The sequence below is a fragment of the Rhineura floridana genome, chromosome 1, assembly GCF_030035675.1.
Source record: "Rhineura floridana isolate rRhiFlo1 chromosome 1, rRhiFlo1.hap2, whole genome shotgun sequence".
Taxonomy (NCBI): Eukaryota; Metazoa; Chordata; class Lepidosauria; order Squamata; family Rhineuridae; genus Rhineura; species Rhineura floridana.
In genome coordinates this window covers 84,159,792-84,185,281 of record NC_084480.1, presented here as the reverse complement: position 1 = coordinate 84,185,281, position 25,490 = coordinate 84,159,792, and the positions used below count along the sequence as shown (strand labels likewise).

The 25,490-nt window shown below is 40.7% G+C and overlaps 1 protein-coding gene across 2 annotated transcripts in view; it reads left to right on the top strand.

The window, feature by feature from the left end:
* The window catches only part of ALDH7A1 (aldehyde dehydrogenase 7 family member A1), a 29,251-nt gene extending 5,326 nt beyond the window's left edge, over nt 1-23,925 (top strand). For both annotated transcript variants that reach the window (XM_061625163.1, XM_061625172.1), the window contains exons 4-18: nt 429-509; nt 1,908-2,031; nt 3,399-3,531; nt 5,120-5,164; nt 6,279-6,356; nt 7,468-7,565; nt 9,410-9,451; nt 11,172-11,266; nt 14,212-14,296; nt 15,975-16,081; nt 17,249-17,365; nt 19,164-19,261; nt 19,385-19,458; nt 21,201-21,276; nt 23,471-23,925. In XM_061625163.1, the coding sequence (XP_061481147.1) occupies nt 429-509; nt 1,908-2,031; nt 3,399-3,531; nt 5,120-5,164; nt 6,279-6,356; nt 7,468-7,565; nt 9,410-9,451; nt 11,172-11,266; nt 14,212-14,296; nt 15,975-16,081; nt 17,249-17,365; nt 19,164-19,261; nt 19,385-19,458; nt 21,201-21,276; nt 23,471-23,525 (1,308 nt within the window). In that variant the 3' untranslated portion in view covers nt 23,526-23,925. The remainder of the gene's footprint in view (nt 1-428; nt 510-1,907; nt 2,032-3,398; nt 3,532-5,119; nt 5,165-6,278; nt 6,357-7,467; nt 7,566-9,409; nt 9,452-11,171; nt 11,267-14,211; nt 14,297-15,974; nt 16,082-17,248; nt 17,366-19,163; nt 19,262-19,384; nt 19,459-21,200; nt 21,277-23,470) is intronic.
* The last annotated feature ends 1,565 nt before the right edge of the window (nt 23,926-25,490 follow it).

Below are 25,490 nucleotides of genomic sequence, written 5' to 3'. Positions count from 1 at the left end.
AAATTATACCCCATCTCGCTCTCAGAAAACACACATAGAGCAGTATTATTAGTATTTTATCCATCTCCATGTATGTGGTGGTGTACATGGAGATGGATTGCCTCCTTTAATCCTCGCAACCCTGTCAAATACATTAGGCTGAGATTTGGCCCAGTGTCACCAGTGAACGTTACAGCTTGGTTGAGATGTGAACTCTGACTCTCCCACACCTATCCTGGCAAGTCAACCACTGCACACAGTGTATAATAGGTATTCTGATAGTCAGGAGGCCACAAATTTAATGGTGTGGTAGTTTTTCCGAGTGCTCTTGGATTATTTTTCTAATGAAGGTTCATATTAGTAAAGTGTCGTGCAGGCTTGACTAGAAAAATATCATGCATGATTAGTTTCATAAGATTGGACTTTAACAATGTTCTCTCTTTGTATAGGTTCCTGCACCCAAACGAGGAGAAATAGTGAGACAGATTGGTGATGCCTTGAGACAGAAAATCAAAGTTCTGGGAAATCTGGTAAGTTTTGCTACAGTAATGATAACTCAAGCTAAAGATTATAGTTCTGTGTGTTTTAGATCAATGTCAAAAATATGGCCATGTTTGTGAAATGAGGAACATGAAATAAGAAATTAATACTAGGGATGTGATATTTAGTTAGTCAATTAGATTTCAGAAATGTTTTGATCAGATGTTCCGGTAAAATTGGTCAGCAGACTTGAAAACTGTTTTAAATACTTGAAGAAAACTTTTATGGCAGGTGCCATCTTAAGAGATAGTCTCTTCTATGTGGCAGTTGTCGGAAGTGGAATAAACAAAGTATGCTCGCGCACACGCACACATACACACATCAAACTAAATGGACTCAGTCAACTAGTATGATTGATCAACTAACACATCTTTAGTCAAGTGAGAGCTAATTAATGTCTTGGGCTGCAATCCACTACATGTCTACTCAGAAGTAAGCTCCACTGGGTTCTATGGGACTTACTCCCAGGTAAGTGTGTATTGGATTGCAGCCTTAGTTTGTGCAAAGCCTGAGAAGGAAACACAGTTATGTTGTTGCAGATTAAGTTTTTAGAGATTCATTTATTTTGAAAAGGCTACTTTTGAGAAATTATTTAAAGTGTCAATGCAGGGAGTCCAAAAGGCTATGTAACCAGAGCAAAAGCATGTGACTGCAATATGTCAAAAGAATGGGAAGACTGCAAAAATTCATGCACAGATTTATTCTTAATTCAACTATCCTCTCTTCTCCACACCCAACTTCGGCCCAGAAGACTGGACTCCTTTATTGAGATTGATTCTTCTCTTCTATAAAAGCATTTTGCCTGAGCCAAATTTTTACTTGTGGAGCCTGTGCATATTGCTTTTTTAATTGCAACTGTTGCTGCAATTTGTGTTATTTATATTTGTATTTGTATTGCTGTGACATTATTGCAGTGAATTACTCTTTGATACTATGTTTTCTTCACAATATTAATATTAGTTGAACTGAAGTGTTGATGTAGTAATTCTGTTATGTATTATATTCTTATATGTTCTTATTCTGATGTGTTGTGAACTCCTTTTGGGCCTGAATTTATGGAAAATCACCAATTATCAACTGATTGTTGGGGCTTGCAAAGCCCCATACACAGTGCTTTGCATGCCCTGATGACCAGCTGGTTGTCAGTGCTTGCCAAGCACAGGCTGGGCCTTTGTCTTCAAGGTTTGACTTCAAACTGTGTAGGCAAAAATATGTCACTTGTCAGGGATTAATCTATCAACCACCTGTCAAACTTGGCTGACGCGGAGTGGAGGAGATAAGGAACTGGCCCGACAGCCAGAGTTCCCTTCCCTGCTTTATATAATGCTTAATAAAAATTTATTTTTTGATAAGGACAAATATTAGTATTGTGTAATTAATATCTTCAGGTTTCTTTAGAGATGGGGAAGATCTTTGTTGAGGGTGTTGGTGAAGTCCAGGAATATGTGGATGTCTGTGACTATGCTGTTGGCTTATCCCGAATGATTGGTGGACCAGTTTTGCCTTCAGAAAGTAAGCTTGTACCTTTTATATGAATATATACTGGTGGTTGATAAAGTCACCCAGTACAGAAAAATCTCAGCACTTAATTGACTTTGTGGCTGCATTTTACAGCCATTGTCTTTAATCTAAATTCTATGCCCCAGACTAGAGAAAATTTTAGCCTTATATTCTCCTTCAGGAGTAGGCTGAGAGATACCCTTAATCTGTTCCAACTGAAGAAATTATTCCTGCAGATCACCTTGTATATAACCATGACCCCACAAAATACGAAGTCCTAAGAAATAAGCCCTGCTTTCAGGGGTGCATAGGATGATTATTATTATTATTGTTGTTTATTTCTACCCCGCCTTTTGGCCAAAAGGCTCTCAAGGATTGCAGCCTTGAGGCCATAACAGATTTTATGTTCATTGTGGTTGTTCTTTTTATTACCTAGCTCAGGGCAGCTCCAGTTTTCATTGGGACTGCATCATAGGAGAAGAGAAGGGGGGAGACTTAACCCTTCCCTAATCCACTTCCCCATGTACGGTGGTCCAGTAAAAATCCCCACACCCACACCCCCTGGATTTAAATAAAAATGTAAAACACTCAGATATGACTGCTAGCTATGCAATTAAAGTTACTTACAGAGCAATCCTATCCATATCTCCTCAGAAGTAAATCCCACTGAGTTCAGGAAGGCTTTCTCCCATGTAATTGTATATAGGATTTCTTAACAAAAAAATCTTATTTCAGGTTATATAAACACTGCTTATGAAAACTTTTAATCTCAAAAATAAAAAACAGTATATTTAAATGCTTGTGACCTATTGATCATAGCTGAATTGGAAGCAACCACTGAATTAGTTGTCATTGAGCTGGTTCACACATAATGCGGAAACATGATTTAGTGCTACGTGGATGATGTGAAACCATGGGTTATGAGGCTAGCTTGTTAAACTAACCAGAGTTTGTTGTAAACCAGGGTCTGTGTATCAGACATAACACTAACCTGAGATTATTTAAAAATGAAACTTTGCCAAAGTCCTTCTCCCAGTGGTGCAAGAGCAGAGAGGGAGTATATGAGTCTCACTCTGTACTCAAGGTTGTTCAGGATCCTCCTCGCAGTGCTAACACTGTGGTTCAGCGTGCTCTGCAAATACATCCATTTTGTGCTTTGATGTTAAGGACTCTGCTCCTTGATTATTAGCTAAAAGGTACACTGTGACCAAAGGCCAGTCATAATAATTCAGCCTAAGTTACTGCAGTGTGGTTCTGGGGATGAAATTGGCTCATTCTTGTGTGCCACAGTCCTTTGAATAATGGGATGGATGAATAAAAGAAATGAAATGCTATGTTTGCCAAACAAAAAAGGCTTCTCCTTGGCTTTCTATTTTCAGGACCTGGGCATGCCTTAATAGAACAATGGAATCCTTTGGGATTAGTAGGAATCATCACAGCCTTTAACTTTCCTGTAGCAGTTTATGGCTGGAACAATGCAGTTGCAATGGTTTGTGGCAATGTGTGTCTCTGGTAAGGTGATCTTACTTACTTTGATGAATATTTCAAATTGTGAGCTTTCACTTATGAGAATATTGTCTGTTTGACATCATCTTAGTTATGCAAAGCCTACCAGTGTTTACATTTTCAAGAATTATCAGCTTAGTGTTATGCTGCACTCCTTTTTGCTTCTTACATGAGTAATTTATGATTTGGTTCTAAATCCTTTTGACAAGAGTATTGCCCTTAATGTAAACTCTTATTGTTAAAAATGACTTTGGTTATTACTCCTCTTTTTCTCTCTCTCTTGCACTCTCTCTTTCTGTGGGTGGGCTACATCCATATAACTGGATATATGTCGACTGACCAGTGTGGCTTCTAGTCAGATTGCATGCTCTCACATTCGCATACCATTTAATATTTCAACTTCACTTGAGCATCTAAACATTAAATACTCATAGGTATTGATGTTGTTCACAGAGAGTGCCAAAAAATGGTTGTCTGTGCCAAATGTTCACCATTGGGCCACAGGGCAGGCTATGGTGGTTTTGTACTTACAAATCCATTCAAATGCCTGTCACTCACATTATGGAGATGGCTTGTCAACTATTAACCATGACCTAAGTTGCAGTACGCTATAGATAGCAGGAATGTGAAAACTTATCTTAAACTTGAGCAATAGATAACTTTGGGGAGCTGCCTGGCAATTACTGTAGGTAACAGTGGTGATCCTCTAGTTACTATGTAACAAGGGAACACATTTTTATGCAGTACTCATTGACTGCAATCCTAAACATGCCTACTCAGACATCAGCCCTACTGAGTTCAGTTTAACTTGCTCCCAGGTAAGTGTAGGATAACAGCTGGTGGTGAACTCTGTCTTTCTTAGGCTTTGTTCCCTTTTAGAGCAATGCTGTTTAGTATATCACCCAAGATGCATTTGAAGCTGCTACTGTTGAAACGGAAAGGGCACCTACTTGCTTCTTGAGGACGACTGGTAACGTGCAGTTGTTCCTTATGACAAGTACTTCAAAATTCTGCAACACCTGATCCTCAATATTTCCATCATCTGAGTATGTTACATGCTTATTGGCAAGCTTTAAGCCAGGGATAGGGAACCTGATGTAGATGGACCCCATCTCCCATCAGCCCCAGTCAGAGATTATGGGAGTTGTAGTCCAGCAGCATCTGGAGGGCCGCAGGTTCCTCATCTCTGCTGTACTACTAAGCATTAATATGTTTATGCAGCAGTTTTCTAAACTGTGCATTGATGCAGTGACTATCTCTGTTTATATACTGAATCTCTGTTCAGTAGTTAGTATGGCTGAATAGTCACATTGTTAGAGTAGAAATAGTCTGTTGCTTATTTCTTTGGCTACTAAAGGCTTGGGTACCTAAACAGCAGTGGCCTGATACTTCAAAGTTGTAGGTCCTACAGAGTTCTTTTATGATTTCAGCCTGTTTTTTTAAAAGATGAAAAGCTCTCTATGGTAATCCATTGCTACAAGTAATTTTTGATGTTGTAATAAATGTAGCTGTTTCTTACAATATCATGCAATGTTCATTTTAAAACAAATAGCTGGACAAAGAAATAATTGTTCTTTTTTTTTCCTCCCTAAAGGAAAGGTGCTCCCACAACATCCCTTGTTAGTGTAGCTGTTACAAAGTGAGTTTCCACTTACTTACCTCTAACACTAGAACGTGTGTGCATATTCTCTGTACCTTGTTCGTTCTTCTGCAGTTTTTTAAGAAGCTGGTTGAGTGTTGCTTCCCTGGAACCTGCATCCTGAGCTGATCTGTTGACATCTGAAATGGAAGGTCCATGTCACTGCCTTTCCCTCAGCTGGAGTGGGGAAGGAATGCTGGCATGGAAGCTATATGTGCCATCTCCTTTTCTCCATAGCTCTTCATTTCAGACATTTTTCTTACCCCATGCTGTATCGATGCTGTTAGTGATGTATGAAACCAGATGCATGGAAGGCACAGGTCATGTGACAACTCCCCATATCTCACTCTAATTGGAAGCCTTAACTTAACTTCCCATGTGATCTCTGTTCCTGCGTGATGTTGCTAGAGCGGTTTGGGATAGGGTCACATGAGTGACATGGAACTGGGCAAAAATGATAGCAGTATTATATTACTTATAATGTTACCCAGCAAAAGCAAGGAGTCCAAAATATTTTTTTTCCTTCCTGGGAGCAGGGCTGTTTATAGCAGAAGGCAGATATTGTCAGAATAATGTTCAAAAGAACTATTTTGAATTGAAGAATATATACTGGATATTGCATGGCTTGCTCAGTTTAATTCTGGAAAAGTCATTTCTAAAAAATCAGTAGTAAAATATTGCCTTTAATACTAATGTAATTCTAAAACTTAAATAAGCTGCACTTGAATATTGAGTGAAACATGGGAGAGAATAGGGACACACACACACACACACACACACACACACACACACACACACACACACACACACACACACACACACACACACACACACACACACACACACACACACACACACACACACACACACACACACACACACACACACACACACACACACACACACACACACACACACACACACACACACACACACACACACACACACACACACACACACACACACACACACACCCCCCCCCCCCCCAAAAAAAAACAACAACAAAGCTTGCTGGCTTGGACTTTGTTTAGCAGGTTGATCAAAAGAAAAAATCTCATTTAACTGTATGTTAAAGGAATAATAAGTGTGTCTAATCTTTTTCTTTGTTCCCTAGAATACTTGCCCAGGTTTTGGAAGATAACAAACTGCCTGGTGCTGTCTGCTCTCTGACTTGTGGCGGAGCTGATATTGGGTAGGCACAACATTTGCTGTATTACACAGAATTTAGGAAAGTGGTCTGCTGAAGTTTGACCCATTCTAGTCTCTGTAATTTTTTTAGTAGTACGTTCAATCTACAGCTGCCAGTGTTTCCAGCATTATTGATTTATTTTATCAACTTGGTAATGTTACTTGATGCTTCACTTAAATTTTGTTTAAAAATCCATCCTCTCAATGGACATAGACATAGATTAACAGTGCTGTTTCATGAAATTTTCTTGTTTCGTTTCTTACACAGCAGTGACTTTACAATGCATAAAAGCAGTGAACTTGCAAAAAAATTGTGGTGTACACAACCACCTGCTCATCCTGATTTGCTGTTCATATAAAACTTTGTTGTGCTGATTGAATGTAGGCCTCACAAATATAGTCTGAGAAGCTACCAGAATCTAGTCTGAATCTGGGAAATTCCTTTTTACCTTGCTTTTGGCCTTCAATTTGAGGGGCTTTAGGTGTCAATGGCTTCTTGTAATGGCAGGTCTTGCAAGACCTGTCTTAATTTGTACTGATCTGTTTTTAGGTTGTGTTGTGTTTGTTGTTTTAATGAGTTTGTTGTAATTGGTTTTAATCTTATTGATGTAGGTTGCTTTGCAAGGAAAGCAACTAATAAATATTACTACTACTACAAGGCAGTAACAAGCCATTCTATCATCAAAACATTATTATAACACTCTTTCAGAACATTCCAGGACAGGGCTCTATTTTGCATACTTAAAATGAGTGTTTGTCCTCCAGTGGCTTGGATGTGACTCTATGGTACCCTCCCTCAAAACAAGAATGCTTTCGTTCGTGTGTGTGCACGTGCGTGCACTCGTGCGCACTGTTGAATCTTTGAATGGTAGAATGGAACACTAAAGCATTTGACATTCTTTTGGTTCTGTTCAAAACAAGTCTTCCAAGATTCTCATTTAGACAAGCAAGTAATAAAAGGATAAGTTGATAACTGAAGAGCATAACATGAATTGAACATTATATATTTCATTGGCATAAAGGTAAAGAACAGTACTCCTTCTTCTGCCCACCTCCATGTGCTTTTCTGCTTGTTCTGCCACTGACTAAGCATATTCCTGTTTTCTCCTATGTAGCACAGCAATGGCAAGGGATGAAAGAGTAGATCTGCTGTCCTTCACCGGCAGCACAAATGTGGGCAAGCAGGTAGCACTGACAGTTCAAGAGAGGTTTGGTAAGTGAAGTATGATAATCCAATATATCTTCTCTGTGCCTTCTTTAAAAACAACGGAGAAGGGGGAGGAGCACACCAAGGGAAGTTAATTTGCACATGTATGATGATCAACAAATTTACCCTTGACTTGCTAGCTAGACCTATAGGGCCATATTCAACGCTGCAGCTTTGCTGTTGCAATGGACTTCCGTATGTACAATGGCTCTTCTACCTCTCCTGTCCCCTCAGCCCCCTGAACAGCCTCAAAGTCAGCCCTGGGGAATTGAGGTGACCTTCCAGAGCAGATTTTAGGAGGGTGTTGGGAAGGGGAGGAAATGGAAGGTCTGCTGGCACAGCATTGGAAAGATCCCATAACTTGTGTTGTCACTGGCCTCTCCCATCTCTGAGTCTCATGGTATGTACAGAGAACTTGAGGGAGGGAAATGGGATTGCCCTTGAGCTGGTCACCTGCTGCTGCCCTCCTGCACAAGCTGAAGGGAAAGAAGCTGCCCTCATCCCTCCTTTTCACTGGGTGGGCTGGAGAAAGGCGTGGGAGCTTCCATCCCACATGTTGTGCTATTGCAGAAAACACCAGTAGGCCACATTCACACCATACATTTATTCCACTTTAAACAGTCATGGCTTCCCCCAAAGTATCCTGGGAAGGGTAGTTTGTGAAGGGTGCTGAGAGTTGTTAGAAGACCCCTGCTCCCCTCACAGAGCTACAATATCTAGAGTGGTTTAACAGGCAGTCTCTCCTCCCAGAGAACTCTGGGAAATGCACGTCTGAGAGAAATTGGGGCCTCGCAAACTATTTTTTATTTTTTTATTTTATTAGATGTTTATACCGCCCGACTAGCATTAGCTCTCTGGGCGGTGTACAACAAAATATAAAAATACAAAAACTACCCTTCCCAAGATTCTTTGGGGGAAGCCATGACTGTTTAAAGTGGAATAATAGTGGAATAAATGTATGGTGTGATTGTGGTCATATCTGCTGCTGCTATGATCTCCAAAAGCCCAGCATTATCATCTCCCTCTGCATCTGTGTCTGGAAAACTTTAAAGAGCATAAATGATCACTTGCTGTAGGCTGTAGTGTTTTAATGTTTTCAGTGCTTAGGCTCAAATTTAAAATTTAATGGCACAATTCTGCAAATGTTCCAGTGTAACTCAAAGTGCACAGTTGTCTTACCCTTCCCATACTAAGCAAGCCTGAGACTGCATGAGAGGAGGGGCCTAAGTTGCTTTTCCTTACTGCACCAGCATTATCACCCAGTTATTCTGCAGGATAGGGCAGTGGCGCTGCTATGGCTCCCACTTCTCTGGGCCAACGGGAATTATGAGGAGAGGCCACAGAGTAGAGCGTTTCCCCCTCTATTCCCCCAGCATCATAGCTAGCTGCTTTGTGTGGTTCACTGTGTATGATTGTCGTTCAGGACACTAGCCATGATGGCTTTGTTGTCGGGTAGTTTGCCTCTAAATATCATTTGCTGGGATTCTTGAATGGGGAGAGTGCTGTTGTACTCAGGTCCTGCTTGGCTTCCCATATGCCTCCGGTTGGCTGCTGTGAGAAAAGATGCTAGACTAGGTCAGCCGCTGACCTGATCCAGCAGGACTCTTCTTACGTTCTTACAAAAAATGCTGCTGCAAATGTGTAAGCAGTTGCATGCGCATAGAGCAATTCTGGATCCTGGTCTACTTTTCTTTTCTTTGGGCTGCTTTTATTTATTTTGATTCCCTTGTTATTTTATTTTCCTAGCGAAGTCATTATGACAAGGGGGGGTGAGGGAGGGCATGTTATTAACTCATTAATGGACATTGTGGGTGATACTCACATGACATACTGCTTCTTTATTTTGATAGGGCAGAGTCTGTTGGAGCTTGGTGGAAACAATGCAATTATTGGTAATTAATATTTCCATTAAAAGTAAAACCTGTTAGTATTTGTGAATCTCTTTGGCTGAGTGAGTGTGTGTGGGCACTTATTCCATTGTGTATGTATAGGATTTTGCCTGAAATGGTATCCACTTGAACAGTTGACGAAAATTCGTAAACTGCTTTCATGATGGGCTGTTGGTGTTTGTGTTTAATCAGGTGCTCAAAATCTATTTTGAACCTAATATTTTATGGCTTTTCCTTGCAACTTCACCAACAGGGTCTAGTCCTACTCAGAGGAGACCCATTGAAGTTAAGGCATGACTAACTTAGATTCATTAATTTCAGTGGGTTTATTCTGACTAGAACATAGTTGGCTACAACTCATGCTCTTTGTGTCATTTGTTGCTTGTCCTATTCCTGCTAAAGTTCTTTAGAATAAGATGCCAGAGGAAAATTGGGAATCCTTCCTTATTTGTGATCTGAAAAGCTCATAATTTGGTTTCCATGATATATCTTACTGCTTATATTGGCTTCAAGGCCAGAAGTTACGCCCAGTTTCTCCACAGTGTTTGTGATAGTATTAGATCAATGATGGGAAATGAACAATTGCAAGGTTGCTGTACGTGAAGGTGAAATGCATTACTTTGAAAAACTTAGTGTGCTGCTCGCTACAGTAACTGCTTAGGAAATTTGTTGGCATTCCATTATGCTGGTGATGTGACTTGAGCCTAACTTCAAATTGTAGGTCAGGTATGGGGAATCTTTGGACCTCCAGATGTTGCTGAACTACAACTCCCATCAGCCCCAGTAAGCATGGCCAGTGGTCAGGGTAATGGGAATTGTAGTTCAGCAATATCTCGAAGGCCTAAATTCAAGGTTCTGGTTTTGGTGTACAAAGCTTGGGACCAGGATACCTGAAAGATCGTCTTACGCCTTATATACCCGGTCGATCACTATGCTCTGCAGGTGCGGGCCTCCTACAGATACCATCTTATTAGGAGAAGCAGTCTGCACAACATAGGAAGTGGACCTTTAGTGTAGTGGCACCTACCCTTTGTAATTCCCTCCTCTTAAACATTAGACAGACGCCACCTTTGTTATCTTTTCAGTGCCTACTGAAGACCTTCTTCTTTCAGTAAGCCTTTTAAGTAAAAACCTTATCCCTGTCTGCATCTGTGCTGGAATTGCTTTTTAAGATGTTTGTAAAGCTTTCTAAAAATGTTTTTAAAGGTTTTTGTTTTAATATGTTTTTAAGGATGTTTTGTTGTAATATATTTTAAAGTCTGTTTTTATAATATTTGAGAGTGTTTTTAGTGGTTTTGTTTGCTGCCCTGGGCTCCTACTGGGAGGAAGCGTGGAATATAAATTAAATTAATAAATAAAGCCAAATGTTCCCCACACCTACTATCTTTCTGCTTTATCAACTTTTCAGTATTCTGTGTGAATGTTTGCTGTTACCAAGTATGCTGTACTAGACCTTACCTTGCCAGCTTTGCAGGGAGCTTGGTGACTTTCAAAACCAAGGTATTTGTTGTTGTTGCTTGGCAAGTTCTGCGTTCAGTGAACTTGGTAGATGTCTCATTCTTGGCTCTAAATGCCATTGGATGTATGTAGAATCAGGACTGCTATCAATTTCTCTCTACTGTAATGCTTCTTGACTGACTTCTCAAACCACCAGTTAGCTTTTTTTTTGTCTCCAACTTGCATCTAATTTGCTGCTTTCGTGCATCTTCCCAATTCATTGTAGTATTTGAAGATTCAGACCTTAACCTGGTCATCCCATCTGCCCTCTTTGCGACTGTGGGGACAGCAGGCCAGAGATGCACAACTGCCAGGAGGCTGGTAAGAAAATGTCAAGATTTCCATGTATCCTAATATTTGTTAGATAATCAGTCCTCCGCAGTGACATTAGGAGCAGTGGTGGTTGCTGCCCTTTGGGACTGGTTGGTGGAGCCAGAGCCAAAGATAGATGGAACCAAATGATTCTAGCTTTGTTCCCATGTTTCTTCTCCCTGCTGAATTGTACACAGAGAACACTGAGACTGAGGAGGAGGAAGCTGACAGTCCCTAGATTGGTTGTAAGGAAGGAGGTAGGCAAGTGGGGTCTGGCTGAGAATAGATTGAGCTTGGTGAAGCAGTACCCTAATGGACCTCTAGGGAGGAGTGTTGCCTGAATAGATCCACCCATTTTAATTACCTGCTTGCTGTAACAATTTGACTATTGGAGCTTTTCAGTGTACTATTACATTATGTATTGTATGGAAAAATGCCTTTGGTGAAAATATTTCACATCATAATGATGAAATGCTCTGTTTGCTCTAGTTCATCTCTACATTCTGTTTAGCAGTGAAGCTAGTACTTTCTAAACTCTTGTTTACTCAGAAGAGAATTTTTTAAAAAATTAAAGCAAATTTAAGTAGGTTTGGTGTTAAGTGTGTTTGCTTTTAAATTGGTTGATATATTTTCTTAATCTTTCAAACAGTCGGTAATTTTTTTTTTTTGCCAAATGCTGCATTAAAACATCACAGGCTTCAATAAGCAACGTAATGAAAACTCCAAATACCCCCAATAATCTTTTAAGGGGATGCAAGTTGTATTCTAAATTATTCAATAATAAGCAAAAAAACCTTGTGGTTTAAGAATGTACCTATAGCCAACAGATATTTCTATCAAGCTTTAAAAAGCAGGGAAATTGGGCAGCTATAGTGAATGTACCAGGGGAGCAGGAGACCTGACCTCCTCTCTGAGATACTGTACTGCAGGTAGGGGTAGGGAGGATGGTGAAGGGGAGAGGGGGTGGGGTAGTGAGGGGGGGAGGGGAGGACATTGGCTGGGTGGGCACTAGGCAGAGGAAAAACCCCTTTCCTTTCCAAAAGTAAAGCATTGTTAACAGTACCATTATTTTTCAGGGTTACCCCCACCTTTTTATTCTACGGCAGACACATGTAGTCTCCCACCCAAATTTAAACCAAAGCTGTCCCTGGCCATATCCACACCAGACATTTATTCCACTTTAAACAGTCATAGCTTCCCCCAAAGAATCTTGGGAAGTGTAGTGTGTGTAGGGTGCTGAGAGTTGCTAGGAGACTCCCTGTTCTCCCAAAATTCTCTGGGAAGAGAGGCTGACTGTTAAACCATTCTGGCCACTTGAGCTCTGTCAGGGGAGTAGGAGTCTCTTACCAACTCTCAGCACCTTTCACAAACTATACTTTTCATATTATTTTGGAGGAAGCCATAACTGTTTAAAGTGGAATAAACGTCTGGCATGGGTATTGTCCCCTTGTTAGCCAAGTCAGACACTGAGAGTTGGTTCTTACTGAGCATGCCTGCACTGTCACAGACTCCAGTGTTAATTTTTAAAAATTAATTAAAAATCAGCCATGCATTTGTTTTAAACTTTTAAACTTCAGAAGATGCTCAGAGTATGGGGCAAGGTCAGTGATAGGATTATAGGTACTCTGTGAACATGGCTGATTTTTAATTAAGTTTAACCAATTATGAGACCTCTGACAGAAAAAAGTCCAACAGGGGTCTGGATTATTTTACTCATGTTTCAGACTTTAAAGTCTGGATTCTCTCTGACTGTTTTGTGTATCACCATGAATACTTAGAGGCAACTGTTTCTGAGTTCAGGACTATAAATTTTGTAAGATTTTGTTTGAAACGAGCTTATGGGAAGCAGCATAATGGCATGGGGGGTATTTTCAATTTAACATTGTGGAATGCGAAAAATCCATGCTGGCTATAGTATATAGCTACTATTGTGGCTATATAATTAGTTCTAATAAAGTCATAAGGTGGCATCCAGTGATGCCTGCTTGATTGCATAACAGGATTTTCCCTTCTCTTCCCCACACATGCCTCCCAAATCTTCTATGGAGTGTCCCCAAGAGTTCCAGAGCAGATTTTATGGGTATGGGTGGGCGGCAGTAGAGGAAAGGGACACCCAACATTGTATGAATGGAATTATGCTTGTGTGATGTTGGATATTGCCCATTATTACTGCCAGTTTTTAAAATGAGGTTATTTCAGATCTGATACAATGTCCCTAGTTCACCTGAACAGTTATAAATAGCAGATTTATGCAAATGAATAAAAACAAATAGGTAAAATGCAAAGTAATATTGGCACATCTCATTAATGTCTGCAATACGTAAAAACTTGTTATACCCCATGGGTTTCAGAGCGATTTAAGAGCACTTAATTTTCTCTTGATTAGGCATGGTATCATTATTCCCCCTTTCTGCCTTTTAAATTGTGTGCTGCACTCCAAGCATTTGATTAAATTATTGGGCTAAAGTGGCAGGATTTGGCTTTGAGGCAGACTGATGGTTTTCAATCTCCATTTTATGACTCGCTTGCCAGACTTTGATGTAAAGAGAGCACTTGTACACAAAGGTAACTGGGTTCTAGAGCCTTTTGCTGCTGCTGTTGGAATAGCTGAGCTGTATTCAAAACGTTCTGCCTATTGATTTAAAAGTCTTGGCAATTCCACCCCAAGATGGCAAAAGCACTTGCCAACTCTCAAAAATTGATTATAAACTGTGCCATCTGGTTGGGAATAGATTGTGCACTTCTCAGTGCATATATGGGGAGGATGGGTACTTGCCATAACGCCTTGGTTTAATGATGCCAAGGATGGGCGAAAGATGGAAGTACTCTAGCAGCATGTTCAACATTTGGAATAAACTTTTAACAATGCCAGTATTCTCTAGGGGACTTTGAAGTTTGCATTGTGACTGCCAGTCATCCCTACAATGATGTTGCATTCATGATGTTCTGTTCAGTTTTTGCATGAAAGCATCCATGATGAAGTGGTGGAAAAACTTGTGAAGGCGTATGCACAAGTCCGCATTGGAGACCCATGGGATGGTAAGAGCTCTTCCTTGTTTGTGGGAGCATAACATGGTAGTTTTTGATTGATCAATACTAGATGGTATCAGAGCTCAGGAGAACTGAACGGTTGCCCAAGCATCTGCCACTTCCCAAGTGGTCATTGGGAACTCCCACTCATCCTTTTGAGATGGGCAGTGAAGCTGTGTGTGTGTGCACATGCATATTGGTTATAACTGCACAAAGCCAGTTGTGCAGCTAGGGATCACCCCACAGCCCAGGGATTGTCCAAATGATCACTCAGAGAGAGTGGCAGATGATGGAGGCAGTGGCAAATGGGCCTGGTGCTAGCTTCGGGGCATGCTGGGGCTCATCAGGGCTGACATTGCTCTCTACAGCATCTCTTTCTTTTTTTTAACTATAGTAAGGGTGGCCAGGCAAGCATGTACGACATTACAGATGCTTGTTTTTCTTTTACAAATTATTCTTTTCTACTACAAAAGGGCTGTTACTCTCAAGTAAATGTGTTGCACATCAGGGCAGCAGAAGCAACTGCCTATTTTTTTTTTTTGCTGTGGCCATGATGGATTTAGCGAGTTTAAAATGTGAAACTGCACGTTTAAGAGCATTTGCTTTTTTTAAAAATTGGGGTTGGCAAATGGTGTTTAGTGGTTTTGCTCTAATGCATTGGGAATGTAGGAGCAGTTGTCAAGTTTGGAGTGGTGGTGGGTGGAAAGAAATATTAACACTGTACTTCACAACTAAATATTCCTGGCTGCATTTCAGAGCCCTCCTTAAGACCTTTCAGAGTCTAAAATTGCCTAGCTGTGCTTCTACTCAAAGGGATGTATTTATCAGAAATTGTTAAGCAGCTAGGGCAGGTGTGGGGAAGGCTTCGCTGTCCAGATGTTACTGAACTACAACTCCTATCAGCCCTGGCCATTGGCCATGCTTGTTAGGGCTGCTGGGAGTTGTAGTTCAGCAACATCTGAAGGGCCAAAGGTTCCCCACACTTGTCCCAGGGAGAACTCATTTCAAAAGAAGAATAGACAGGCTCATGGAGTAGCCTCTACAAAGGTGCAGCTAGCAATAAGATATATTAAGATTTAGAAGGTATTTCCTTATCAAAAGCTTATAGTAATATGGCAAGGTGAATATTTGTCAGTGAGTCCCAGTGGATTAGTAGAATGCAGAGAGGTGCCATAACTCAGTGATGAAGCCAGATGCTATGAATGTAGACAGTCCTAGCCCTGGCACTCTCCATCAACTGAGCCTAGGTAGTATGGCTGGAAAAGATGTCTTGCCTGAGTGCTTGACTGGCTGGCACATAGGCCTGATTGAGAGGGTTTGCCCCCTGTTTCCTTGGATCCTGAGGCACAGTAGATGAATAGTGTCAGTTCCTTGTCTTGCTTTAGTTCATGTGCATTTGCTCAAGCATAAACCTATTGTGCCTTTCTGAAGAGTGAAAAAAACCTTGCACATTCACTGTAAACAACTGCTTCACTAAAACAACTGCTTCTCTGCTTATGAAGGAGCAGCCACATTTTGACATGAGAAAATTGTTTCAAGCATTTCCAACTTTGGCCTAGAGTAGCTAACCTGAAAATAAATATATGTATATATAATGCTCCAAGATATAAACTAACCATATTCACAGTGCACTTCTCAAGGCAACGCACAGGTAGGCCTTACTCAGATATGTACCTTGTCTTTGCAGCTAACACCCTGTATGGTCCTCTTCACACAAAGCACGCAGTGAAGATGTTTGTTGATGCGGTGGGACTGGCCAAACAACAAGGTGGCTTTGTAGTCTGTGGTGGGAAGGTGATTAATCTCATACATACATTTAGATATCTATATCTTTTTGTGTTGTTAAAAAAATAATAAAGCTGTAATCTTGAAGAAGAACATGTTGATTCCAACAAGGGTGTTTATTTTTTCTGGTAGGATAAAAGCTATTTTTGAATGGGTCATTTATGTAATTGTCTCCTCATGATTTTGGGTTCTCTGGGTATCATATAATTTTAAAATTGAAATAAAGGTAAAACCACGTGTGATATTCCACGTTAGTCATACTCAGGGTTAGGCCCATTGATATAAGTGGACTTAGGCTGGTGGAAAGGTGCTCTCTTCAGAAGATTTAAAGGATGTACTGAAAGTAAGACATTTTAGGGAAATGATAATTTTATGAATATGAAGTTCCCATCTGACCAGTTCTGTAAGCAGTTAATAGGTTTGACTACATTACAGCTGTTCCAGGATGTCTGTGATGGATCTTAGCTAGAGGAAGGATTAACGTGCAGTTTATGTAAGGCTGGTGGTTAGCTGGCCTTCGTTGTCTTCCACACAAATGGTTTGTGCCAGCCAGCGATGAAAGACTTTACTGCAAAGAAGACAAAGAATTATTGGAGCCCTTAAATATTCTTGGGGTAGAAGTACAATATGTTAAAATAGACATGACTAGTATTGTGCCCTCCAGATGTTGTTGGGCTCCAACTCCTATCAGTCCCAGCCAGCATGGCCAGTATTCGGGGATGATGGGAGTTGTACTCAAGCAACACCTGGAGGGTCACAGGTTAGCCACCCATGTGTTAAGACTAAAACTCTAAGCAGCTTAAGGTGGTTTAACTTCGAGCTGGGCATCTGCTGGTCTGCCTGAATGTGTCTTCTGCCAAAGAAGGCCAAGCCTTATGCTTGAGACCAAGAGGAAATGAAGGCAGCCCTTCTGGCAGCCCATCTCATGCAAGCATGTTTATGGTATGACTGCTGACCTCTATCAAACCTGGAGCTGCAGTTTCTCAGCTATCTCCCCCCCTGTGAAAGGAGCAACTGGAGGAAATTTTATAAAGGGCAGAGTTTATTTGTCTGGAAGCTAACTCCTTGCGAATAAAAAAGCAATCAAATTTGAGCACTGGACGTCTTGTTTCCAAGTATAACTTGAGTTGGGCTGAAACAAATCGGTCCATTTTTTCTTTATCTTTTTCACTCAAGGTTATAGATCGTCCTGGAAACTATGTTGAACCAACCATTGTGACTGGCCTTCCGCATAACGCACCTATTGTGCAGACAGAGACGTTTGTCCCTATTTTGTATGTGCTGAAATTTAAGGTAAGCAAACCATTTCTTAGATGAAAGGCTGTTATGCCTTTTAACACAACTCTTTTTACGTTTCCAAAAGCTAAGGCATAGTAAAAAGGAAGACAGACATGGTGTGATGATGAATTGGCCTGTAACGTTGGTGCTGAGTTGCAGATGGTGAGCCAGTTGCACCAGTCAGTCTCCAGTTAGGAACAATACTTAATGCTCTGGCTTGGAAAGCTTTCAAGCAGATGGTGACAGAACTCTGGGATTGTGGCTTTTTAAAATGGCATTCACGCAGGGACTGTCGCTGTCACCAAATGATGCTGAATGTGCTATATTACAAATCCAGGCTGAGGTTTCTCAGACTTCTAACACATAAGCTACAGTGTATTTTTTCTGGATTAAAATCAGGACTAGTGCCACATTTGAAGGGCAACATGCCCTCTCCCCTGCCTTCTTGGCCCCTTCTTCCACTTATCTAGTGGAGATGGGCATCTCTTTTTTTAAAAAAAAATATTGTTCCTAGGGTGGCTCTCAGCATTGTCCCCATGTTCTGGGGAAATGGGTGGCTGCATCTTCACCCATTATTCTGCTTCTCAGCGCTGGGCTAAGCACTGCTGTCATAGTAATGCAGGTACCGGGTTCTCCCCTGGTGGGCCCTCCAGGGTCCATGAGGCCCAGCATTTGCCCCATCATGCCAGATGCTGATGCTAGACTTGGTTAAATGTATTGGTACACTTCACCCAGCTCCACAGAGAGACATAGACCACGATCACACTATACATTTATTCCATTTTAAACAGTCATGGCTTCCCCCAAAGAATTGTGGGAGCTGTAATTTGTTAAATGTGCTGAGAGTTGTTAGGAATCCCCTATTCCTGTCACAGAGCCACATTACCCAGAGTTCTATGGGAAGGGGGACTGACTGTTAAACCACTCAGGGAATTGTAGCTCTGTGAGGGGAAGAGGGGTCTCTAACAGCTCTCGGCACCCTTCACAAACTATACTTCCCAGGATTCTTTGTGGGAAGTCATGGCTGCTTAAAGTGGAATTATAATGGAATAAATGTGTGGTGTGAGTGTGACCATATGTTGCTCAATTAGGTCCCAGAATGATAGGTAAAAAACCTCCCTGCTAGTGACAATAGTCCAATTAGCATTAGTTTCTGGCATCCTTGGCCTCCTTTGTCCGGTCAGTCAAGGCTGCGCTTTCTGGGCAAGGGTGATGCTTCTGGGATTTCCCCATGGCTGTCTGCTGTAGCACAGGTTTCTTTAGGTAATTCTGGAGCATCCTTAATTTTTTTCTCTCAGGAAAACCAGAGCTGCAGTAAACTGCCTGAGCTCAAAAACTAATTAAACCCTCATACTTAAACAATGCAATAACAAGAGGACTGTAATTCTGGGGGGAAATATTGAGTGGGGAACTGGAATGGTACTACTCAGTAAAAAAATGCATAACAGAAACATTCAAAAGGAGTAAAAACTGTGAGGATTTGGAAGGGAAAGATGAGTTGGAAGAACTGGAAGCCCCTAACCAAAGAAAATTAGGAAAAGTCTGTGGTTCAGCAGAACTCTTTAACTTTTCTTTCCCCGTACTGAGACAGAATTTGCAAAACAGCAAAGAACCACATAAGACAAGGTGATACTATTCCTCCCCCAAAGCACAGGGATTGGAGAGTCTGGGAAATAATTCCCTCTTTCTGCCCACATGTGCATTCTCCTTATATGGAGACATTTGTTTTATTTGAACAGACATAGTACAGTGTTAATTTCTAAAGTCACAGTTCATTTAGTTTTGTCTTAGCTATGTGTGCTTTTATTTCCAGACAGAAGAAGAAGTCTTTGCATGGAACAATGAAGTAAAACAAGGACTCTCCAGCAGCATCTTTACCAAGGATTTGGGCAGAATATTCCGGTGGCTTGGGTATAGCTGTTACCTTTTTCTTAATGGGAGGTGGGGCTGGGGGAAGCAGCTTATGTAAATGAATGTTTCATTCCAAATTCATATAGACTTCCGCCTTGATAATGCTTTTTCCTTTCTTTCTAGGCCAAAGGGATCAGACTGTGGAATCGTAAATGTCAATATTCCAACTAGTGGGGCTGAAATTGGAGGTGCCTTTGGTATGTTGATTTTTTCCACTGTTGATTGCTGTTGGTGCTATAGATAATACCTAGATTTCCATGCTGGTCCATAGATGGAGTGGTCATAGGTCAAGGATGACTTGCTTGTGCACGCTTTGGGACCACTCTAATTTCCCAGCATTAGTTCAGGGAACTAGAGAGTATTTTGATGCATAGACTGAACCCCGCTCCCCAAATCGTCAGGCTCCAACAAACCAGGCACTATCTAGAAGGCCTTCATAGTTGAGACACTTGCTCACATTTAATGCCAACATTTATGCTTATTAAATGCAAATCAAACAGATGTCCTGATACCTTGTTGATCATCCTTGAGCTAAGTTGCAGCCAATCAATCAATAACAGGCTTAGATGTGGGTAACAGCACATTTGAAAATGGATGTAATATTTAAAACATGGTGAATTAAAGGAAAACCTAATTTGGATAGTTATATGCTATTAACACTTTTCAAGTTAGGTGGTTACATTGAATTTTGTTCGCAGTTCAGCAGATGACATGATACAGCCATCTTGCTTAGGCTGAGCAAGTCTGGATCTGGTCAGTGTCTGGATGGGAGACTGCCTGGGAACTTTATATATGCTACCTTGAGTTCCATCATAGGTGAAAGGGGGGATATAACAGTAATAACCTTGAGTTTTCAATCGATGCATATTCTGAAAGCACTGTGGAATAGTAGAATATGCATTATTGCATCCTGAGAAAAGGAAATGTTGCCCATTTCTAAGTAAGGGTATATACTCCTGGTGCATGGGCTGGAACCCTCATGCAGACTTGTGGGGTACTTTTGGACCCCAGGTGCACTTTCATTGTGTAGACCTACAGGGATGTTCTTCTAGGACATTGTCACAAACTGTCACCAGTACAATGTCCCCAAATTTCAGCCAGTTACCACTTACTGTTTGCCTTCTGGAAATAAAAAAAAACCACTGGGGTCCAAATATACCCCAGCAAAAAGTACGGAGGGCAAATTGTGGTGTTTACTCAATATGCAGACAGAAGGCACCAACAAAGAAAAATTCTGCCACCTCTGAATGAGAGTTTTTTTGGCTCAGTGTCCTTTGGTATTGTCTCTGGAGGACAAAGTTGCCTCATCCTTCCATTGGAAATCTCATTGGGGTAGAAATATACTCCAAAATCAGCCAGTATTTTTTTTTTTTGCCCAGTTGCATAAGGGTTAAAAGTAAACTCACAAGAAAATCCATACTGGGCAATGCCAGTAACTTAGTAAATGATTATACATTTTTGCACTTCCTTTGTAAAAGCCCTAGGGACCAGCAAGAGGCAAAGCAGAGCTCTAAGGCCCCATGCCCTGGAAATCCTTGCCTGGTGTCTTGAGATCACCTGGCATCGCTTACATCTTTCCAAGCCCTTGGACAGCCATAAGGAAGAAGCAAGCAAGCAGTGGTTGTAAAGATTCCTGACTCTTATGTCACTCTAACTCTGAAATTATACAGGGTAGCAGATAAAATACGCAGCCTACCTACTCCTGATCTTCACTTCTGTATAATTTTTCGTTCTCTAATTGGAAGAATGTACTAAGAATATTGCTGGTTTTATATGACTTGGGTGTTTTCAGGAGAAGAGGATGTTGGGATTGCTTACTCTTCAGAGGAGAGGAAAGAGGCCTAATTTTTCTGTTCTGTCTTGACAAAAACTTCTTTGAGAAGTACAAAGCAGCATTCCTTGATTTTAGATCCATACCATCTTTCTTTTTCCTCCCTAGGTGGTAATAAGCACACTGGTGGCGGAAGGGAGTCTGGCAGCGATTCGTGGAAGCAATATATGAGACGATCCACTTGGTAAGAACTGAGGGGTTCTGTCCATATGAACGTTCTCTTAGTTGCCCTTCAGGGAAAAGCCAAACGAGCAAAACAAACAAACACAAATCAGTCTAGCCTTAATTATTAACCAAAGAGGTTAAGTGAACACACATGCAAAACCACATAATTTAATACCCACCAGTGTTCAATAAATAACATCAATGAACCTAATAAGATAACAATTCAAATATTGATGTTTTGGTTCTGTATTTATATTTTGTTTATTAAATTACAGTTATTTGGATGCTTTCCCCCTTAACCTCTTTGCTTATTCACCCTTCAGGGAACCCCATCATATGTTCTCTTAATTTCTCTCGGGGGTTGAGCTAAGGGATAAAAATTTCTCAGTATAAGATTGAGGAACTTTTGTCAGAAATGGGAAACAACTTTATTTAGTTGAATTTCTTTCAGTTTTTGAAGGTGGGACAGGAATAAAGTAGCTAAGCATTTAGTTGTTATCAACCTGAAATAGAACATAGTCTATCATTCTAAAACAAAACAGTTCCAAAATAATCATTTTAGTGCTCATAGTTTACCTTTTAATTCTGAATAAAATACAAAAAAAGACTTAAATAATTGTAAATGTTGGAGGTAAAACTGCAGTACATAGGATTTTATGTGTATCTCTTGATAATGTCAGAAAATTTTGGAATGTCAGAAAGGATTTTTTATTGGGGGGCAGAATTAAATGCATATCTCCTCCACTAATGTTGCTCTACTGCTTCCACTTTAAAGGGATGATGAAAAAGGCTTTTTGAGGTAATATAACAGTTGCTGCAACAATGAATATTGCATGTTTCTGGAAAAACCACAATTATGAACCTACTTGTTTCATAAGTATGAACACCTATATTTAAGATATAGGATGTGGTAAAGGGTAAACTTGATATCTGCCATTGTTAAGATAAGCAAGCATGAACTCTGATGGCCAAATTAGGCAATGCCTCAAAAATAACAGGTGCAGAGGAAATTGATGGGGTTGGGACTATGGTATTTTTTTTGGGGGGGGAGGGGATTTAATCCTTTTCCCATGCACAGTAGTCCCAATAAAAATTCCCCTCTAGCTGATATTTACCCTGGGATAAAGCTGTCATCTGCAACAATGCTGTCCTTCCCACAACTTTATTTTAAAAGTAAAATTAGGTGTGTTGACTATATTAAATGCAAGCATGCATCCTCTAGTTCGGCCCTAATTTAGTAAGAATCTGACTTTAGTCACTTTTTGGATTACAATTTTGTGTAGTTTTGTTTAGATCTGTGAAGTTCTGGTCAGCTGCCAGAATGTGTTGTGTTGTGTCACTTGTTCCTGCAGTGTTATACCAAAGCACCAGAGGGAATTGTTCATGGACACCTTAGCTTCTTCCTATGCATTACTGAATTAATTTCTCTGTATTAGATGCAGATCAGAAGGAAGTTCCACCTATTTCTTTCCACATTCTATGTTTCCATGTCCTTTTTATCCTGGCAGCCTCAGAACAGAGGCGTGCATTGGCATGAAAACAGGAACCAACTCCCTTGAGAGAAACTATGTGTCAGTGGCTTTCCCCAGAGCTGCAGCACTAGCCTGAGGTAGCTTCAGTTTAATCCACATTCTCCTTATATCTGTGAGAGCATTTTTAGATCTGTTTGGTTCTTATGGGAAACAGGATTCTGGACTAGATAGGCAATAATAATAATATGAAATAATAACTTGTATCTCACTCAGGGATACTAAATCAGGGATGGGGAATCTGTGGCCCTCCAAAAGTTGTTAGGACTCCAAACTCTCATCAGCCCCAGCCAGTATGGCCAGTGGTCAGGGATGATGGGAGTTGTGGTCCTACAACATCAGAAGGGCCACAACTTCCCCATCCCTGTACCAAATGGACCCAGAGTGGTGTACGGCATAATCATAAAGCTATATAATATCACCAGTAAAAATGCAAGTGCAATAAACAATTTCTGAAAGCAATAACAAAATAAAATCAACACTTAAAGCAAAGCAAAACAGAAACTCAGTGGCAGCAAAAGTAAAATATTTTCTACAGTAAAACTGGGTGATACACATTAAAAGACCAGTGTCTTCAATTTCTGTTGAATGGTTTGATCCAGTAGGATTCTTCCTTTGCTCTTGTGACCTGCATATTTAACTTAGAATAGATTTGACCAGTGAAATTATCTGTTAATCTTTCAGCACAATCAATTACAGCAAGGATTTGCCTCTGGCTCAAGGAATCAAGTTTCAATAACAGCCTTGGGAATGTGCTAGCTTGGCTGAACTTCACATTTAAGAATTAAGCACCCGTTGATTTGAACTTGTAGACTCAGCTACCTGAAACCAACTAGCGTTGAGGATACTTTACTGCTGCAGTGTTCCTTTCCAGAAAACCCAATTATGTTGAATACTGCAAACCTCTGAATAATGTATCCAGATTCTGATACTGTACTCGAGCTCAAGTGAGGCACCTGATGGGAAAGAGTTCTTTTTCTGTATCTATCTGGAGCTTAGATTATGACTTGCAAAATCCTACAACGCCTTCTGTGCCTGCTGCATTGGTAACAAGCAACAAAACTGTGCCAAAATGTATTGGAAAGAATTAATGTGTAGTCAGCTGCAATGCAGAAATAAAACTTTTACATCTCTTGTGATGGACCTAGTATTTTTTTTAAAACCTCCAGTTAACTGAAAAGTAAAATTTTCTCTGGAATGAGGCAGAATGATGTGTGGTTACAGTATTTTGTTTGTGGTGAGATGAAGTTTCTGTCTTTAAATAGAATATTTGCTGTTTTTAAAGAATGGGGATTTCAGATGAGCAGCTGATTGTTCTTGGACACTGAAATGTTTTCCCAGTGGTTTCTTGAGGTTGTCACTTGTTATGACAAGTGCTGTTGGGAACCTGAGTGTGTGAATTTGCCACCCTCATGTCCTATGAAACACACCTCCTTGAGAGGAGGGGATCTTTTGCTAGGGATAAAACAAGCGCTTTGCCCTGAAATGTGCCTAAATGGTGTATCTATATTTTTCCCAAGAAATGCAGGTCCAAACCAAAATAAAGCAAAGCTTTCTTTTATTGAGAGAAAGAATAGTAAAGCATTACAGAATTACTTGGGTGCATGGCAGCATTAATCATTAATATCCTAACCCATTCATAACTTTAAAGTTAAGAAATCAAAGGACCCTATTACTATAAGAGGTGAAAGGTAGGAGAGATTACCTATCCTATGCCTGGAGTGGGCTGTTGAATACAGCTGAAGCTATGTGGAAGAGCTCTGATCCAAAACCAGGAAGGAATCTCTTGGTCTCAAGGTTTTGCACCGAGACCCAGAGTCTTCCCGGTTCTGTCCCTGCAGTGCTTGATGCTTTCCTTGAGAGCGTAGTACACGTGTAGGAGCTCTGATGTTCCTCGGCCCCCTCTTTTTCCTTCTTTAATAGATTCAAGCCTCGGTTTTAAAAGACTTTTTCCTCTCTCCCCCTCCTGCCAAGGAGGGGTCTAAAAGTCTGGTGATTTTGTGTGTGTGTGTGTATCTGCATGTATATTTCCAACTGACCCTGAAAAACTAAGGCTCCTAACGGAACAATGGAATTCACTGTGGGTGAGGCAAGTCTGCTAAAGGAAGAGATAACATGCAGAACATTTATGCAGTAGCTTTAATTTTGTATCTTAATTCTGCCCTAGTTACCCTTCGCACAAAGCCTCTGGAACGCATCACCAGCCATACCATTAGGTGGGGGTGTGTGAGAGTGGGGGTGGGAGTATAGTTCCTGGCCTTGCACCTCCTGGGTTCCACTTGAACCAAAATGGGGTTAGCCAAGCAATTGTAACACACTTTGAAGTCCAATTTGTACCCGTTCATTATTTTTGGTCTGCTGGCCTAAAGCCATCGATAACAGATGATGGCATGTATCATGTTGGAGGATGACTAGGACATCTGGTAGTATGGCTGATGCAAACTGAGTCCTGTAAAGATGTCTGAATGAATATGGGGGCGTAAAGGTTCATTGCAAGGCCCCTAGTTCCTTGGTTTAATGTGCCTTTTCTAATTGTCTGTTGCTAGTGGATCACACCTGTACTATGGCACCCAAATATTTATTAAATGTATATCCTGTCTTTACACACCATAGTGCTCAATGTTAGTTTAATAAAGCATTATGTAAATAATGGAGAATGTTCTTACATGAAAGTTGCAGTGATTTCTATCCAAGTGATTGACCA